Here is a 21487-nt window from a genome sequence, read left to right on the forward strand (position 1 = left end):
ATAGTAGGAAAAACTGCTTTAATACATTTCTTTGTTCTATTGAACACAAAAAAATATATTTTTAAGAATGTAGAAAAGCTAACAATTCTGGTGAACTTTTGAATACTATTTTAACTTATTCTACTAAGACAGTCAATGGTTGCCACTGTTTGGTTACAAGCATTCGTCTAAATATCTCTCTCTCTGTTCATTAGAACAAAAGAATCCTACAGATTTAGAACAACTTGAGGTTGAGTAAATGATGACAGTATTTTCATTTTTGGGTGAACTGTCCCTTTAAGTAAGATATACAGGTGCTGGTCATATAATTAGAATATAGTTGATTTATATAGTTGATCAAAAAGTTGATTTATTTCACTAATTCCATTCAAGAAGTGAAACTTGTATATATACATTCATTCCACACAGACGGATATATTTCAAGTGCTTATTTATTTTAATTTTGATGATTATAACTGACAACTAACGAAAACCCCAAATTCAGTATCTCAGAAAATTTGAATATTACTTAAGACCAATACAAAGAAACGATTTTAAGAAATGTTGGTCAAACTGAAATGTATAAACATGAAAAGTATGAGCATGTACAGCACTCAATACTTAGTTTGGCCTCTTTTTGCCTGAATTACTGCAGCAATGCGGCATGGCATGGAGTCGATCAGTCTGCGGCACTGCTCAGGTGTTATGAGAGCCCAGGTTGCTCTGATAGTGGCCTTCAGCTCTTCTGCATTGTTGGGTCAGGCATATCGTATCTTCCTCTTCACAATACCCCATAGATTTTCTATGGGGATAAGGTCAGGCGAGTTTGCTGGCCAATTAAGAACAGGGATACCGTGGTCCTTAAACCAGGTACCGGTAGCTTTGGCACTGTGTGCAGGTGCCAAGTCCTATTGGAAAATGAAATCTGCATCTCCATAAAGTTACCCAGCAGCAGGAAGCATGAAGTGCTCTTAAACTTCCTGGTATATGGCTGTGTTGACCTTGGACCTCAGAAAACACAGTGGACCAACACCGACAGAGGACATGGCACCCCAAACCATCACTGACTGTGGAAACTTTACACTGGACCTCAAGCAACGTGAGTGCCTCTTCATTCTTCCTCCAGACTCTGCGACCCTGATTTCCGAAGGTAATGCAAAATTTGCTTTCATCAGAGAACATAACTTTGGACCACTCAGCAGTAGTCCAGCCCTTTTTGTCTTTAGCCAAGGTGAGACGCTTCTGACGCTGTCTGTTGTTCAAGAGTGGCTTGACACAAGGAATGCGACAGCTGAAACCCATGTCTTGCCGTATGCAAGTATCTGTGCGTAGTGATTGTTGAAGCAATGATTCCAGCTGCAGTCCACTTTTTGTGAATCTCCCCCACATTTTTGAATGGGTTTTGTTTCACAATCCTCTCCAGGGTGCGGTTATCCCTATTGCTTGTACACTTTTTTCTACCACATCTTTTCCTTCCCTTCGCCTCTCTATGAATGTGCTTGGACACAGAGCTCTGTGAACAGCCAACCTCTTTTGCAATGACCTTTTGTGTCTTGCCCTCCTTGTGCAAGGTGTCAATGGTCATCTTTTGGACCACTGTCAAGTCAGCAGTCTTCCCCATGATTGTGTAGCCTACAGAACTATACTGAGAGACCATTTAAAGGCCTTTCCAGGTGTTTTAAGTTATTTAGCTGATTAGAGTGTGGCACCAGGTGTCATCAATATTGAACTTTTCACAATATTCAAATTTTCTGAGATACTGAATTTGAGGTTTTCATTAGTTGTCAGTTATAATCACCAAAATTAAAAGAAAAAACACTTTAAATATATCAGTCTGTGTGGAATGAATTTATAGATTATACAAGTTTCACTATTTGAATGGAATTAGTGAAATAAATCAACTTTTTGATGAAATTCTAAATATATGACCAGCACGTGTAAGTCTGAAAACTAAAAAGCTAAATACCCTTCCTATCCCAGTTGTTAAATATTATTAAACTTATTCTAATGTTACACTTAAAAACATGTGAATCTTACTGCCATTTCTATGGATATTTTGTAATACAATATAAACCGTAAGCGTCTAAATACTTACTGGGTTACTTTGTTTATTATGATGACCGTAAGTTGTACAACACAGACTACAATGTGATTCAGATGTTTTTTTCTCAAATGCACTCTTACAATAAACAGCTCCTCTCGGTTGCCTGTGTCTCGTATAATGATGCGCTCAATCTCCTGATTAAGCCCTTCCACGCTGTTCCGAAAACGTGAGACGGAAGACTTAGAGATGGGAATTGAGATCAGAACACTCTTTGGAATAGGAGCCTGGAACAAGAAAGAATATGCGTGTCATTATATGTTCTTTTTAGATGAGTCACAGCTGTTACACTGTGTTTTCTGTATTTGTTCTAACATGTTGAGCTGTGGTGCTCATATTGCTCTGAACATGTTCTCCCATCCAGTTCCTCCCATCATCCCTATTCCAATAACAATAAGATATATGTAACCGGCAGAAAATATTTTTTAGTAAGTCATATTTTTTTTTAGCTCCACATGGACATTTTTACTTTTCTGTATTTCACCCAAGTATCACACACAAGGTTTCATAAGTGTTATAAATTAATTCAAATTGTTCAGTGTAGAAGTACATGGCGTTTTGTTTTGTTGCAGTGGGTCATGTGCTATCATCACGTGTGTCTTGGCCCTGCCCCCTTGTTTCCACGCCCCTTCTGCCCCCTCACATTCCTGTCTGCCTCCCATTCTGGAGAACTGCACCCTTGGCAGCATAATGCTGCCCTCAGTCTGTGGGGAAAGCGGATCAGGAGGATATCCACGGAGTCTGTCGAGTCCTCGTCCTACTACAAGTCCGTCAACTCCGGACTCACTACCTCTGTGCCAGCACTTCCCTCAGCTACCTTCTCGGAGGCGGGCAGGATTATCTCAGGAGCCCGCCCTAAAAAGAAAAAATGCAGGAAGGGGTCACGGACACAGATGGCATCCAGTCCCAGTCCAGCCGGCTCTCACTGCAGCACCGGTCCAGTCGGCATTCATGTCAGCCCCAGTCATGGGTGGCCGTTCTGCTTGGTAACCCTACCTCTTTCTGTTGCCCCGGTCTAGCCTGGGTTCCGAGTTACTGTTTCCACTAGGACTTGCCCCCCGCCCTCCCCCAGTTCCCTGAAGTTTGGACTTCCCAAAATGTTCAGATTTCAACGAACTGACAGCAATACAGCTGAGAATTCTTGAATGCCTCTCTGAAAAAGCCTTTAGAAAGAGCAAAAGTATTTTTTTAATTATTTGTGGCTTTATCTTGAAACGAACAGCCTGAAGCCTTTCTCTTTTTTGGTTGTCGATGTATGATGTAGTGTTTGGGTAATTTGACCTAAAAAGCGATTGTGCATAGAGTCTATTTCAGGAATTTCCCCCCTCTATATTTCTGTAGCATTTTTGCCATTTCTAACCCTGGTAACAGATGACCCAAGAGGTCACCTCAAAACCATGGTCTGAATGCCTGTCAAAGTAATAATTCACCCAAAAATAAAAATTCTGTCATAATTTACTCACTCTTTTGTCATTTCAAATGAGAGAGTTTAATTTCCACAGAACATAAAATATATTTTGAAGAATGTTGTTAACTGGCCCCCCTTCAACTGCATTGGTTTTGTGTCCATACAATAGAAGTAAAGGGGAGCCATTGCTGTTCGGTTACCAACTTTCTTCAAAATATCTTGTTTTGTGGTCTGCAGAAGAAAGTGTTTGAAATGAAAAGAGGGTGAGTATATAATAACAGAATTTTAACTTCTGGGTGAACTATCACTTAAAGAAATGTTTGTTTGTTTGTTACTGTGATAATCAGCCAAAAGCATAAAATAATTTAGAGTTTTTAATACAGATCAGATAGGGCTAATTTCAAGTAAAAACTGCCATTGATCTTCATTATGTGTGCAGCAACAGCATCTCTCAGCAGATGAATCAAGCCTCACATATTCTCACAGTGTCAGCAGACATCTCAGTTTGGATGTAATACCAAGGGATATGTAATAACAAGGGATATGTGTTATCGGACCACAACACACACAGATACACTACTGTGTGCTAGTGCATTGGCAGATTGGCTGCAGCAGATGTGAGATAAGGTAATTGGCAACAATCACACACATGCAAAACACATGCTTACTGTGTTAAATCAGCACGCATGCTTTCTTCTGTGACATCAGATACAAACTGAACAAATGTGTCATCTTTCCTGAAAGGCTCACTTTGCGTTATCCTGAGAACAAGTCCTCTTGTAGCTTGTCCCCTGGCTTCTGGTGTCTCTTTATAATTTCAAATGTTTCAGATCCTTCCTCTGCATTTCTACATTCTACCCTCTTTCTTCAAACATGGACCACCGCTGTCCCCCTCGGGCCCTCCTCCTATGAGGGAACAATGATAGGGCATAAGCAGTATTGTGTGACCCTGCAATGGCCCTCACTTGAAGCATGCACTCAATCCCTCTCCTCACTGACCTTAACGTGCAAGTGTGCGTTTAATCGAACATCACACCGTTCAACATAAAACTCCTTTCTTCTAGGTGGTGCGGTTGTTTTTAGTCTCATCAAAGCACACAGAATATAAAACAACTGAAAGAAACGTTCTGACCCGAGAGGTCAACTCAAAACAATGCACAGTTTAAGTGACCTGGTCCATTTCCTAGCAACAACTAAGTGTGCGGTTGCTAGGAGACAAATATTTGTTTACTAATCAGATTTCCAGGGGCGTGCTCTGACATTCACTGGAATATATGACCTGACCAACACTAGGTGCTTTAGGACCCTCGGATCATTCCCACACCATCAGCAGCATCTTTTCCAAAACGATTGCCGTTCTCTTCGGACAGAGAAAACATGGATCAGCACTTAGTGGGATCCATAGAGACAGTAGAGTTTACAAACCCATCCCAACCGCTCCACCATGGATGGCAGGCTTTCACATGTCCACATGAACCAAAACGAGTGGAAAAGGTTTCTGATAGAGAATCAAAACACAAATCTTACTGGATTAAAACCTGCACATGAGTATTTATTTATTCAATGTTTCAAAAGGTTTAAAATAAAATTCAATTAAAAGTTCAGTGTAATCCATCGGGACTATTTCAAACTATTACAATCGGTACTATGTAAAATAAAAAGACTAGAATTACAGGGTGGAACATTAAAGCAATAAAACCTTAATTTGGAACTAAATTTGGAGCAATGTGACATCTGTGGGTTAAAAAGAACAACCATTTGTTTCTAACTTTATAATTACAAGAAACTGTGTCCATGGCCACTGACTTCTTGGTAAAGTAGTTACTGAAAGTCTTCCTAACAGCATGTTAAAGTCTTTCGGTACTCGTATGGAGGTTTGTATTGGTTACCACAGTCTGCTTTTAAAACAAGAGGTTAGACAGAAGAATCTCTTTAAAAGGTCTCCAGGCCTTGATAGCCATACTGAGGACTTTCACATCAGCCTGTCTCTGACCAATGTGGTCTTTATAATTCAAGAGATTTATGGGGCTCTAGTTGTTGACCAGTGCTTAACTAAAGGTTTGTGAAAAGACTCAAAGGTATGACCCCTCCAAATCCTCACGCAACTCAATTACAAATGACTCAAGAATACATACAAGTCTCCCTGGATTCACAGCACACCCTAAATTCTAGGCTGTCCCTCACAAGAGATCAAACATAATCTGTGAGCGCTACATTGTTGTGGTCACGGCTTGGATGCAAGGTTAGTCATAAATCACCAGAAAAGCTAAATCATCTGAAGTCCTGTCAATAAATAATTTGAAACCTCTCCATCCCCTCAAAAACACAAGGAGAAAATATTTTCACAAATGTAATCTTCAGCAACCCACCCGCTGACAACAACCGGCTAGAGGCCCAAAATAATATATTCTACAGTCACAGTCCAGGGGTCTCATGTAAAAAAAGCTAAACAGAGTAGAATGCTTCATCATTTCCTTTGAATGCTCCGGGGAGGGCACAAACCCCTGCACATCTAATTTCTGACACAAGCAGGCGCTGTGGACTCCACACAGAGAGAATGTCAAGAATGCAGGGAAAGACATGCTCACTTAAACATATGAGCACCTAGCATGGCTAAGAAGTATGAACCATGGACTAAAGATAGATGTTAATGTTATGAACATTAGTTTGTAAATCCAAATTTATTTTAAAGTGTAAAGCGGGCGTAACACACAGGGTTTCTGCCAATCTCATATTAATGTTGAGTACCTATAGAGAAGTATTGCATTCTTCGTATCTTCGAAGAGTATTTAGTTTGATCACATTAATAATATAGTAATAGCTATATAGTATAGCTGGGGGAGTGTATCGAGTACAAAAAAAACTACGTAATACGCCCAACTACTTTTTTGAAAGGTTGACCATGTTAAGCATGTTTTACAACGTAAAGGAGTCAGAATGCATGACACTTCGTTGCTTTAAAAGTTAAGGATGGGAGTCTTTTTAATGTGGTATTATTTTACATCCCTATGAAACAACTTTTGTCAGTCTGATCTGTGAAAAGGTGTGTCAATTTTAACTATTGAAACAGCTGTCAGAAATTCCATAACGTGAAGAAGAAATGCACGGCTGTTCACCCTGTATTTTCTGTCCCACCTATGATGTTCTCTTTTCTTCTCAAGAAGCCTCTTACCTTCTTGCCGGATCACTCATAAAGGTCTTTATATGCAACAACTTTCATTCCCAGTTTATTCTTAATCCCCCTCTTAAAAGCTTTGATTTAAAAAAGAATGCCATTTTCATGACTGCTACTTCATCTTTAGCTGCTTTCCATGCACGTACTGGGGAGAACACCCCCACAAGAAGGCACTAAGTGTTGGGGCAAGAGGAGACAGCAAACGCTCTTAGAAATGTCTTTCTACTTATCACACTGTAGCAATCAGTAAATATGTAAATCTATATTTTATGTTGTACTATGTTAAGGTATGATGTTTAAAACATTAATAGTAGCAATACAGCATTTTCACAATAATGGTGATTTGTTAGAATTTCTAAAAAAATTCAACATTATTTGCGGGTGCAAAAGTTACATTTACATTTATATATTGGCAGCTGTTTTATCCAACGTGAAAAATATATATTACATTGCATTATACTATACATTTGTTGCATTACTACTGCCATGCTCTAACCACTGAGCTACAGGAAATATTCCAAAAGCAATTGTACTGACAGGTACGCCCACCTTACTTGCATATACATTTGGGGCGTCTTAGTTGGAGCTGTGTGTTGGTGTGGTTACACGAGGCGTTTCAGGCATGTCTAGGTGAGCATTTGCTTTTAGATAGAATGCATCTTTTTTTCCGATACTTACATTTTTGCAATTTTACGTGTCTAATACATGCATGGGCAACTTATAACACACAAAAGACACAAAAACAGGGATTCGCGCCATATGACTCTAAATAAAAGAAAATAGATAATGGGCAAATGTTGTGACAAACTGTCAGCTTTATGATGGCATTTTCTACAAAATGTGCCAATAACTGCAAATTTGGTGATATTTATATCAGATCGATACAACAATTTAATTTGACAAGAATTCTCATTTTCTTAAAGGTTCTGTGTGTGAGTTTCAGAGGCCACTATTGGCGAAGTTGGAAATTGCAACCTAAAGCTCCGCCACCCCCCCTCTCCCTCCCATTAGAGAAGCTACGGTTGCCGTCAAAGGACAAAAGGGTTCCGTAAATGATAGCGGCCATTATCGGTGGTGTTGATGATTGCAATCTACGTCTCACAGGCGAACAACAGACTGAAGTTACGGACACAGGACAGAGATGTCGTCGTCTGAGACAGAAGAGAGTAACCTTTGCAAGTCAAGTGATGAGGCTTATTTACAAACAAAAATAAATAAATAAATAAATAAAGGTTACTTAATTCATCATTTACTGTTTAACATTGTGTCAGTGATTTATTCGCTTATTATACAAAGCATTTTTTGGCACGCTAACTTTGTTCGTAACTTACAGCCTATTGAAACCGCTTGCTAATGCTAAAGAAATGTAATCTAACCGCGAAAGTCTTAGCAGACGTTTTTCTCATCATCACAGAGTCAATTAGAGGACTTATCACGGGTAGTAAGAGGGAGAGGAAGAGATTGGAGAGATAGGGGTGTTGGAGATGCAGGCAGGGCGAGGAGAAGCAGAGGACCTAACGTTACCCGGGAGGACAGCACAAGAGAGGATGTGAAAGCTAAGCAGTATTATCATATAACTTAAACCCGATTTGTGCAAATTATGATTGTTAACATGATTTCTAACTTGATTTGCACACGGCCATGCAACAAGGACTTCTAGTACAATTACAAAGTGCTAAATATTTACAAGGAAAAACGCCTTCTCTTGATGAACAGCTCATCTATTAACTAAAGCTATCAAACAAACAGTTCACTTATATAGTGGAAATTAGACAAACTTACTGGTCCAATAGAAAGCGGGCAACTTCGGCGTCGCTTAGCAAACCTTTTCCTGCTTCAGTGCCCTCCATTTGGGAAAAGCCACACTGATCTTTATTCAGGTTTTATTTCATTTTTTGTCTCAACTTCGCCTTGCATTTTCTCTTTTTTGACGAAACAGATTGACGCTCTCTTGTGTGGTCCGCCATTAGCGCACATTTCACTTCTAACCCCAACAAAAGAACCGTTTCTATTTCTAATAAAAAACATGACGAGTGAATTTTGTTATTGTTCTTCCTCTTCTACTTCTTCTGCTTCCTGCTTCAGTGCCCTCCATTTGGGAAAAGCCACACTGTTCTTTATTCAGGTTTTATTTCGTTTTTTGTCTCAACTTCGCCTTGTATTTTCTCTTTTTTGACGAAACAGATTGACGCTCTCTCGTGTGGTCCGCCATTAGCGCACATTTCACTTCTAACCCCAACAAAAGAACCGTTTCTATTTCTAATAAAAAACATGACGAGTGAATTTTGTTATTGTTCTTCCTCTTCTTCTGCTAATCCTTCTATGTAGTGGCGTGGCAAGCTGCCTCAAAACATAGCTGAAGCAGAACGTAGTTCTGTGCATCCTTCGTTTTACGAAATGCGCTCAGTTTGTCCGTGTAGTGCTACTATAGAAACATGGCTGTGCAATTTGATATATTAAATGTAAGGGTGTGCCCGCGGTGTATATACATAAAATGGCTGATTGTAAGATAATATAAACATTTCGCTTCATTTTGTAAGGTATTTATTCACCACTCACAACATAGTTTTGTATTATATATTACATTTTGGTGAATAAATCCTTCAAATTCCTACACACTGTACCTTTAAGTTCTTAGCGCCAATAATAGAAATGTTTATGATGTTTAGTGGAGCGTTAACAGACTTATTTTAGTGGGGATCTTGAATGGATGCCTGCCCGAAGGTGGGGGTGGGGTTGAGAGGGGCACCTTAGAGGATGAGGGCAGCAGGGCAGTGGCTCCAGCCACCCGGGCACCCCCCAGTGCACGGCCCTGCCGTCCACACAGGGGTCACGCTGTGTGTGTTCTTGAAAGTAGCATTAGATCATGAAAATTACATTTCATGCAGTGTGTTATGTTGCAGTGTTTGAAAGTAAGCAGTCTGCCAAGTTGTAAGTCCTAAGGTGAATAAATAAAGTTATTGGCTTGTAAAAAGGGAGTCGACTCTGAATCACGCAAACGAGACATGTCTCTAACCGCCGCGTATCTACGTCACTGGGACTACGTCACCCGCCTATGTTTTGCTGGGACTTCACTCTCCTCCCCCAAAACGCTGTCTCTCGTCTGTGATGCGTGTGCCGTCTAAAACATGTGTTCTACGTTGTTAAACTAAGTGCGTCTTATTTAAACTACCAAATACTTTACAAACTGCGTGATGACAACTCGAGGTAAGTTTCACTTTCGTTTCCGCTTCCATTCATGTTTTCCTCCTCATGTTGAGTTATCTTTGCCAAGTGCAGTATGAAATGGACTTTGTACTTTGACAAGCATGCTAAAAGCTGCACGATCACAGACTGTTGTTGCGTTTATTTCTGCTGTCTGTAAGATTATTCCATATAGAGTCAAAAATGCCAATAGCTTATCATCTTTATCGAAATAAATTCTATCGCGATTCGTTATGATATCCTTTATTGACCCATCCCTTCTAACCAGTCATTGTGCCAACTTGTCCATGTTGTCCCATCTCTCATTCACATCACCCCCTCTATGCACTCGACAGGCACTCCTCCTGAACCCACGCCTGCTATGAAGAGAGTTACAAGAATCTCAGGCCGAACGAGACAATCGGCACAATCACATCTGCAGGGGAACCCAAGTTTTCAAATGCAAGTGCGTATTTGTGTCTGAGGCAAAATTATCACATGGTTCCTGGAATGGTAAATGACAACTTCCATATGTTTTCTTATAGTCCGGCGACGGTGTGAAACTCCCACTGAGGCGGAGCGTGGGGAGAGATATGTTTTGTAGGGATGAGCGAGTACAGCATTATCTGTATCCGTATCTGTATCTGTCAACCATATGAATTATCTGTATTCGTATCTGTACTCGGACTGGGCGGGGCCTAACCCGGAAATGGGCGGGATTTAACCCGGAAGTGGGTCGGGTTGTCTTGATATGGGCGGGGCTTTAACCGGTATGTTATTTTAAGCATGCAATTGATATGGGTTGATCAGAAATTGTTATATTTATTGCTGATTATAAAACTATTTACATGACAGCATCAGCATTGAGCTTCAGATCAATGTTTTTGATCACGATAACAAACGAACTATATTCAGAACAAGTTTGGCAACAATGAATACAACACATGCGGTTGCAATTATGAAGTAAAATGTAATGAACAAGAGTTTTCATCTCAACATAACTTTATTTTTTTAACTTTTAATTAAAAACTGGTTAGAGACAGCTGACGGTTTAAAAAAGAAAAATAAACTCCGACAGGCGGAGACGCAACGCGAGGCGCATTCTACCAAGCACCACGTCTGAACAAACCCCACGTTTACCAGAACTCTTCTCGTTAATAAGTAAGTACTACAAACCGAAATAAAAAACAAACCTGACGCTGAAGAAACCCTAAACGTTAACGGAAAAGACCCGCAAACCTGAGTGACTGAGGGAGAGACAGATAGACAGAGCGCTGTTCTCTTCTCAGTGTTCTGTGTGTGAGTGAGCAGAGCGGGACACAGTCAGCAACACAATGAGTATTTTTATTCAATCCGAGCACAGATATTGACTCGTATTACTCGTATGATACTCGTACTCGGCAAAAGTGCTTTATCCGTACCGGATACTCGGCTGAAACGGGTATCCGGCTCAACTCTAATGTTTTGGTTTTCAAGGACTGAAATATAGAACAACAGTCTCCCAACTCTTCTCAAACAAACCTGAATTCTTTCCTCTACACACACATCTCTGCAAAATCACAAGTTATTTGTGCTTTGTGTATAGAAAATGGTACGAAACATCAACAGTTTGATGTTCAATATCAATAAGTATATTATATGAATTAATAACATTCAGAAAGTAAATTTATATTAATTTAATCTTTAGAATTTAATTAATAAGAGTTAATAATTTCTCCACCAATAGCGGATCATTATCTGAGTAATATCTTCCGATTTCGATAGTATGATGGTTACATCAGAATCGGCAGATATATCTCAGATAATAATCGCTATTGGTGGAGAAATTTAGTATCAGTGCATCTCTATTCAAAACTTCTGAAATCCATTTGTCGCCCTATCCACATTTTATAATAATAATAAACTCATCAAAACTGTGGTAAAAACAAATTGTATCCATAGGAATTATATCATGAATGGAAGTATCCAGAAGAATTCAAAGCTGTTCTTTAAAGAAGCCTATGTTTAAAATAGCAAAATCTGAAACTTGACATTTTATCAATCAGCTTTTTGAGGAGAAAAGCATTCTAAACACTATTCAAGGAATGTCCATCTATGCTGGACTCATATTGACAGCTTTTTTCATTGTTTGGTCCAAGTTATCAATTTCAAAAGTACATATTTCTTTTATATTATTTTTTAATGACAAAGTACTATGCTTTCACAATTATATTTTGTAACGTTACTGTATATTAATAGGAGCTTTCCTGTAACTCAATAATGACTAAAATGTACCTTGAATGGACTATTCACTTTTGATAAAAGCATCTGACTAAAGCCTGGCTCAGACTACAGGAGTTTTAAAATCCTGACAGATTTTAAATCTGGTTGCAGCTCACACATAAGGAGAATCTTGCCAGATTCTCTTATGTACAATCCTAAACTTGGCTCAGACTGCAGGAGTTTTAAAATCCTGACAGATTTGAAATTCTGGTTGCAGCTCACACATAAGGAGAATCGTATCAGATTCTCTTATGTTAAATCTTAAACCTGTCATTACATCTATATTTGAATCTCTTTTTCAAGCACTACAAAAATAGGTTTGCCCTTTGTAAACTTGCATTTATGAATGTGAAATGTCCAGAGAAGAAAACGTTGGGGGTAAAGTTGTGTTTATAAATAAGACTAAATGTAGCAAGTGCAAAAATAAAAATTAATTGATTGGATTTTTTTTATATCATAATTGCACATCAAAAGACATTTTAAGACACCCAAATACAGGATAATATTAAGATTATCATACCAGAGGACGCCTCTTACGTCATCTCACCGGGAAACAGAAGTAAACAAAGCGACATCGCAGTTAATTTCACGTGATCTATTTGTCCTATTATGAAAAAAGTGTATTTCCACGATAGATGAAGGAAATGCAGCGGCTATGCAAAAGGTCTAGAGTGTGTAACTGTACCGTTTTAACTGTAGGGTTACAACGGCGTATCCGCGGTGAAAAGCAGATGTTTCTGTAGCAATTAGTAGCAAAAGATTTATACTTTATTGTAGCAAAACTGTAGCAAAACTGTAGCAATGTGTGTAACATTCAATACTGGAATTCTGAGTCTTTGTCGCTCTGAATGATTCTCTGTCTGTCAGTCCAAAGCCGCGGTATCGTATTTTAGCAGATGGTGCTATATGATTTTTTACTAGGGCTGAAGTTATGACTGTACTCTGGGCGAGCAGTTTAAGTTTAAGGTTCATAAATAACGGAAGAAAACAATTGTGGCTGCCGAGAATAAAGATGTATGCCAACGTGATTATAAGATAAAGCAAAAAACAAACACATAAACGCATGCATGTGTGCCTATAGACCGATAACAATCTGTTGAACGAAACTACAAGCTGCGCGTTAGCAGTTTATTTACCCGGTACATTTAAAACCGACGCGACTTCTCCCTGCAGCTCTTTTCCTTATATATGCGGTTGTGGTATGTTTTTGAGGATAAATTATAAAGACGATCCTGTTGTTGCCACACGTTGTTCCTCCATCTCCGCTGTACAACGTACCCTTGCAGGAGCTTTTACGGTTTATATTTTTAAAGGCCTGTCAGTCATCTCCGTCAACTTTCAGATCTGTCTCTCATTGGCTGTAGGGAAAGTACCAACGTCATCAGCCCGATTTAAAATCCTAAGTATTAAACATGTTTGATATGATCGGGGCGGCTAAGATTTCTCTCGGAGCAGATCGGGAGTTCTAAGATTCGATCTGTGAACGCCTCACATTACGTGATAATCTGGGCCGATTCTCGGGCCGATCGCGTTTTTAGGACCGATTTTTTCAAAGATTCTCGGGAGAGGAAATCGGGGTAAAATCTGGCCGAGAATCCTATAGTCTGAGCCAGGCTTAATCCACAAACTTTTACAAACTTTTACTAAAGTCTATCTAACATAGTAAATATTGCATCAAAATGCAAAAAAACACTATTACAAATGCTGCTGCTACTTCAAATACTACAACATGTTGAAAACAGTTTGACCAGATTAAAATGATCTGCATAGCTTTTCCTGGCTGTTTTACAAAACACTGTTCCCACAATGCAATGCACTTGAATTGACCCTCCATTTCTGATATAAAGGATAATTTTTCTACTAATTATTTAATCCGACTGCCATAAAACAGATACATAACTGAATTAAAAATGCAAAGTAACTTTGTTTAAAATATTTTTTTACATGTTCTCTAAAATTGACTACTTTTGGTAAAAAAACAGCAAAAAAAAAGAATTTTCACATTGCACAGCAGTCAGCTGTGAGCGTGGAACCTGTGAAGTTACATCTAAAGGTGTTCAGCGTTGATCTCAAATCAGTATTCTTGTCCAGTCCGGGCGCGCCGTGAATGGTTTGGTGTTTTGTGTAACAGAGGGGCTGAGTACAGTTTAGAGGATTAAACACAAAAGATGAATACAGTTAGACGACAGATGGTGCTTGAGCCCACCACATGCACTTAAAAAAAAGGCCCAGCCGCACAACGGGCCTCTGAAACACACATCCAGCAGGCTGGACAGAGCGTGGTCTTTAATTCACTGACTGGCAGCTATAGTACAGTAAAGAGCAGGCGTGCGGCACATTCGCCACATGCTGAACTAGACAAAAAAAAAGAGAGAGACAGCAAGAAAAAGACTAAGGGAGAGGTAGGGAGGGGTGAAACTGAGCGAGAGGGAGACACGGCCGAGCGAGAGGCCACAGTAATTTATTCACTGTTTCTGTCTTTATGAAGAGAGCTCTTTCAGTCCGAAACAGCCTTCGAGGTTGCACCTGGCCCTGCCAATTAGGACAAGTGTGTAAAGTACACACACACGCACCATGCCAATTAGGACCAGTGTGTAAAGTACACACACGCACATGAGAGAAGAGGACTGGGCTGAACAACTATGCAGAAATTCTTAACCAAAGAAATAAAAATAAACTAGGGATGCTTTAAAAATAAAAAAAATAAAAAAACTGTGAAATAGTTCAGTACCAACACATGGATGCATGTTGTGGTTAAAATTTCTGCCCTTGTACTTCGAGGAAATTTGATGTAGTATTAGTGTGTAATACCCTTTTGTATAAAAACCTGTATATATAAAAAAATGATGCTTCTATTATGAAAATCTATCAAATCTGTCAAAAGAATTGCATTGGTTGTATATCTATAAAGTTTTACTATATATGTAAAAATGCAAAACAACATTTTTCGTAGTACTGCAATAATGTTTACAGAATTATTGGGTTTGAGTGTGAATGTTTTCATTTCATTCCATTCCTTAAAAAAATGTCCAACTATGAACAACAGACTGCCCCAAAAACTCTTCTCTTTATCTTGATAACAGTTAAAACAACACCTCAATACTCCTCCATCTACATCTGCTGGAAAGAACTGACCTGTGATTGGCTTATAGCAGTGTGGTTGCCATTGAAGGGAGATTTGTGGTCCTTGTCGCGCTGGTGACGGCTACTGTGTTTACTGCGCTGGAGCTGCTGCCTCAATTTTACAATCTGAAACACAGAGACAGAGAGAGATTAGCAGGACAGAGTTTCTCACCCACTGTTACTCACAACAAAGCTCTCACAGAATCACATTGAAGCAATCTCTTTAGTTAGTTAGTAGGTCAGAGTAGTGTGAAAGAGTATGTGTCTCATGGCTGAACTCTCTAACATCCTTCATACCTAAACATAATCTCTCACTTTACCCTTTCTCAACACCCTAGGGGTAAGAAGGATGATACAGGTGAGGGATGGGATCAGACATCGGGTGTAAACTCAGGCTTGAGTCAGTCAACAGTGTCTATGAGCAAAGCACTAAACGAGTTACTCCAATCACACCTGTAGCCTCAAGAAGCCACAGAAACATTTCTGAGTGGGGCATAATGGGTCCACATGGGTTTTTTTGGTGTGCGACTGTGGTGCAAGGTGAATTTAGGTCAACTGAATGCAGTGCTATGGCCCAGAAACTTTGTTTTTAAAACTAAGTGAGCAAACTCACAGACTACTAAATAGACAGCTGCCTTCCACACAAAAGACTTGAATGTTAATATTGTCCTGTGATGATGAGCTTATCTGGGTTGCCTTCTCCTTCTGTGAAGGATTCAATCAATGATTTTTTTGGCATAAGCAACATATCAAGATAAAAATAGTGTTGACATTCAGATCTCATATATATATCCTTTTTTCTCTCTAGGCACACCTACAGTGGGTTTCCAAACAGTGTTGGGACTTTTCAAAAGTCATTAATAATTATAGTGTATGTTCTATGCCCTAACCCTCACCACAAATGTGTTTGTACATTTTAAAAAAGCATCATTTAGAACATTTAATACCCGTTTGGTTGCTCAGACTTTGACCATTCTTGAAGGGAACCACAATGCATATAACCACATACTGTATAAAACCTGTACATAGTTGTACACAGAGTTTACAGCCGGGATACAGATACATACAGGAAGAGATGAACACACGAATACATAAAATCAATATCCTTTGCTTTGCTGTCATCTTTAGGGAAGATATCTTAAGTTATGTCCAAAATAATTCACAGAAAACATATCACAATATCTATTTAAATGTTTCTAGATGTTTCTTCAGGATAATTCACCATTAATTTCAAATTTTCATTTCATTTTTTAATTTCAATTTACACTTAAAATGTGAGTGTAAGAATTAGAGAGAATTTGTTGCCACTGTGGCTCGGGGCAAAAATTGATTTATGATATTACGAACTACTTCACGAGAAAAATCGAAGATATAAGAGAAAAAATTATAACAATGCAACCTGTAGTGAAATCCGCTGAACAAACTAACTACAGCACCCCTAAGGAGAAATTGCAATTATTTTCTACAGTAGATCACGATGAACTGTCTAAAATCATTAGATCATCTAAATCAACAACATGCATGCTAGACCCTATACCTACAAAACTACTGAAAGAAATTCTCCCAGAAATTATAGATCATCTTCTTAGTATTATTAACTCATCTCTGACATTAGGACATGTGCCTAAAGCATTTAAGGTGGCTGTTATAAGGCCTCTTTTAAAAAAACCAAACTCGACCCTAAATAACTAGGGAATTACAGGCCTATATCGAATTTACCTTTTATATCTAAAGTTCTGGAAAAAGTAGTTTCAACTCAATTATGCTCCTTCCTCCAAAGGAATGACATTAATGATGAATTCCAGTCTGGATTTCGAGCATGTCACAGTACAGAGTGACATGCTTTGATCAGATTTACAAATGATCTGCTTTTAGCGTCTGACCGTGGCTGTATTTCATTATTGGTGCTGCTAGACCTCAGTGCTGCATTTGACACCATTGACCACAGCATACTTCTACATAGGCTCGAAAATTACGTCGGCATTAACGGAATAGCATTGAAATGGTTTAAGTCTTATTTATCCGACCGTTTTCAATTTGTAGCAATAAACAATGAGGTGTCCCGCAAATCACAAGTCCAGTACGGTGTACCACAGGGCTCAATCTTGGGGCCTCTGCTCTTCCCATTATACATGCTGCCTCTAGGAGATATAATAAAGCGACACAGAATTAGCTTTCACTGTTATGCTGATGATACTCAACTTTATATTTCCTCGAAGCCTCATGAAACCACGCAGTTCCATCGAATAAAGGATTGCATAGTTGACTTAAAAATGTGGATGAGTAACAATTTTTTACTACTAAACTCGGACAAAACAGAAGTATTACTTACTGGACCGAAAACTGCTATGCGTAACAACCAAGAGTACTGCTTAACGATTGACGGATGCCCCATAAAATCCTCGTCATCAGCTAAGAATCTTGGCGTTGTATTCGACAGAACTCTGTCATTTGAAAGCCATGTCGCCAACACCTGTAAAATTGCATTTTTCCATTTTAAGAATATATCCAAATTACGTCATATGCTGTCACTGTCAGATGCAGAGAAATTACTTCATGCATTCATGACATCAAGACTAGATTACTGTAATGCACTTCTAGGTGGTTGCCCTGCGGGCCTATTACAAAAACTGCAACTGGCTCAAAACGTGGCAGCTCGAGTTCTTACACGTACAATAAAGTATGAGCATATAAACCCGGGTCTGTCAACCTTGCACTGGTTACCTATAAAGCATCGCATTAACTTTAAGATCTTGCTTATTACCTATAAAGCCCTACATGGTCTAGCGCCGCAGTATTTGAATGAACTTCTATTGTATTACAGACCTCCACGTACATTACGCTCTCAGGCGTCCTGTCAGTTGGTAATACCTAGAATTTCAAAATCAAGTGCAGGTGGTAGATCCTTTTCTTATCTAGCGCCTAAACTTTGGAATATTCTTCCCTGCACAGGAAAGCAGAAGCAGACACACTCTGTCAGTTTAAATCTAGACTAAAGACTAATCTTTTTAATCTTGCATACACTACATCTCCATAATATAAATCCTCAGAGGATTTAGGCTGCATTATTTAGATCAACCGGAACCAGGAACAGATCCAACAACAAATGATGTACTTGTTGCATCAAAGAGTGCAGAACAGTACTCTACTCTCAGCCAGTCTTGTCTCTTTGTTCCAAGGTTACCGCAGGATGCAGTTCATGCCCAGACCTGATGGCAGAGCTGAGAATTGGAAGCGATGACCTGACAAGAGCTAAGAGGATAGAGCTGGATAAAGGACGCGACAACTTTGTTTTTCCTACAACATTTCAAATGCTATTAGATTGTTAATGATAATCTTAAATCCTTAATTTTTATATTTTTATTAAGCCTTGTTGTGCAAGCACTGTTGAGCTTGTCCAGAGGCAGCAGCTTTTGCCAGAGGGGAACTGGAATCCCCTGGTTGGGCCTGGGTTCCCCTGAAGTTTTTTTTCTGGATGGGAGTTTTGGGTTCCTAACCACCGTTTGCATATTGTTTTGCACTATCTGCCTGGCCGGGGGGCTGCTTTAGAATTCATACTTGTATTCAATGGGCCCTATCTTGCACCCAGCGCAATTGACTTTGTACCGACGCATGTGTCATTCCTATTTTGCACCCGCGCAAAGCGCGCTTTTCCCTCCACAGAAGCATGTCGCTAAACTAGTGAATGAACTTGTGCTCCCTGGGCGGTTCAGCGCATAAAAGGAGGCGTGTTCCGGCGCAAACAATCCCTGGTGCTATTTTGCTGTTCCATTAAACAATTGCGCCACTGACCAGAAAAAACCTAGTCTAAAGTCAGTGGCGCGTTGCGCGTTGTTCATTATGCTATTTTAAGGGCGCATGCTTGACCATAATGTATAGCGTGCACAACGCGCATACACTTTGCTCATGTAATCTACACAGATGCAACAGTTATTTTTGCAAATCATAAAATGTTACACTAAAAACATATTAACACATGAGATGACGGAAATCATTGTGGTGTGCCACGAAGATGTGAAAAAATAGGCATAAATCTAGCTTACAAAATATTCAGGTTAATTGTAGTAATCAAGGATCAGACCTGTTTGCCCAATAGTGGCAAGACATATATGTATATAAGGACATCTGACAAATTGGTTTGTCCGTCAAGAACCAGGAAAAAAAATCGACTGAAAGACTGAAAAAAAAAAGACTGTGAAATCACCTTTACCATAATGTAAGTACATTAAAAACCTTAGTCTTCAACTTACCAGTTAAGTTGAGCGTGCTCATATTTTTGCGCCTGGTAAATACGCCATAATAATAGCAATCCATAATGGAACTTGCGCACCTGCTTTTATAGGGAATGTTGGATGATGCTCTGATTGGTTTATTTCACGTTACGCCCAAACCACACCTATGAATAATGAAGCTACTTCAGACCAACCCATTTTAGATTTGCGCCGGGCGCAAGAGCCATTTATCCAGCCGGGAAAATAGCAACAGCGCCGAGACCCGCCCACAAAGTTACTTGCGCCTCGCGCTTTGACACTTGCGTTTCAGATCGTTAAAATAGGGCCCAATGTGTCTCATGTACAGCTGCTTTGTAACAATGAAAATTGTAAAAAGCGCTATATAAATAAAGTTGAGTTGAGATATTATCATGATATGGTCTATGATATTATGGTAATTGTTCAGTACAGTATATTGTTATACCCCACCCCTACACTAAAGATAATAAGGATGGGGATTTTTCAATAATTTCATATTCATAAAGTTTTGTTACATTCCAATATATATATTATTTTTGTTATATTCCAATATATATATATTATATTTATAAATTACTAAAGGCGTAATTTTTTATGTTTTTATTTAGTCACAATTTCTTATCAAGCTTACAATTATCTTTAAATATCATCCTTTATATAGGTTTTTTATGTTTAAAAAATTAGCAACGTTGAAAAGAAGTTATACATCTACACGGAGCGAAATCATACAAAAACAGAACAAAGAATTCAATACAAACAAAACGCAGTGTATATTGACAGTCTGTGATGTATCGTTGTGTTGTTTATTTATTATATGTGCTCTTGATAAGAAAAAAAAGCATATAGGCGTATTTTACTCAGTCGTTTAACAAGCTGACAGCTGGGAAAACTAACTGCTCTTCTAACCCCCCGTAACAAAACCCAGACCTGACTTAAAATCTGGCTTTATTATTTATAATGTTTATAATAAATAAATTAAACAGGCTTGATACATCCATGCCGACTATTGAAATCCTAAATAATACCTGCAATAAAAACGGAGTGATTGAAGTGCATGTGACAGTAATCTGAGGAAGATATTTACTCATCCTGCTGTTCTCCGCCACATTTAATGAATAAATGTAAATATAAATCTAAATGTTGTTTTCTTTGTCGTTACATGGTCAGTGTCTGTCTTGTTTAGCTTTGCATTTACATTTGCATCAATGGGTAAATCCTTGCAAATTTATGTACAGGCTATAACCTGAAGGCGACGACCCTATTTGAATTTCTTAGGAGGAAAATACAGGCTTATGCTAAGGCGAAATTTATTAACTCTTCCCCCACCAGCCTTGAAAAAAGTTGCCAGCCTATGCCAGCGTTTTTTTATATTTAAACCAAACTTTAATGGCTCACAGTACAAATTCTTTCTGTAAAGAATATATGGACAAACAATATGTCAAATGAAAGAGTCTCTGCTTTTAAACAAAAGAAACTGTATTCTTCTATTTTCATTTGTTATTTTTTTATCACTCCTTAGATGTGGGTAGGTTTCTTCAAAAATGGTGGCGCTATTACACACCTTTGGGAAAAAGTACAGAATCCCAGAACCTAGAACGTATGTTTCTTATTGGTTTCTAATGATTGTTGAGTGTAATCTGGGCGTAATCTTTGACAAAAAACGTTAATTATCTCCAATGTTTAAATATGCAATTTTAATTGGTGATTTTTAAGGTGATTTTTAATTTTCGAATAGTTATTGCCGATCGAATATTCGAACATTCGTGCATGTACCTAAAAGATACCATGAAATGATATTAAGAGTTTTGTTGCTTTTAGTCTGTCTATTACACTTGGACCCCATCTTCGAATATTGATGACTCATCTTGCACTACATACATGTTTGTCCAATCAAATGCTCTCTCTGAGAATGTCCCTGCGCTTATGTAACCTGCAACTAGTTAGCAAGTATCAAATCACAGTTAATGGCTGTAACATACAATCTATGGACCTTTTTTAAAGGGCTA

The 21487-nt window shown here is 38.7% G+C and overlaps 1 protein-coding gene across 2 annotated transcripts in view; it reads right to left on the bottom strand.

Annotated features, from left to right (window-relative positions):
- Window positions 1-21487, bottom strand: part of fam117bb (family with sequence similarity 117 member Bb) — a 66870-nt gene that overhangs the window by 1568 nt on the left and 43815 nt on the right. For both annotated transcript variants that reach the window (XM_056755535.1, XM_056755534.1), the window contains exons 4-5: window positions 15244-15357; window positions 2164-2307 (exon numbers count right to left, since the gene is read on the bottom strand). In XM_056755535.1, coding sequence (XP_056611513.1) covers window positions 2164-2307; window positions 15244-15357 — 258 coding nt within the window. The remainder of the gene's footprint in view (window positions 1-2163; window positions 2308-15243; window positions 15358-21487) is intronic.

The sequence above is a fragment of the Triplophysa dalaica genome, chromosome 8, assembly GCF_015846415.1.
Source record: "Triplophysa dalaica isolate WHDGS20190420 chromosome 8, ASM1584641v1, whole genome shotgun sequence".
NCBI lineage: Eukaryota > Metazoa > Chordata > Actinopteri > Cypriniformes > Nemacheilidae > Triplophysa > Triplophysa dalaica.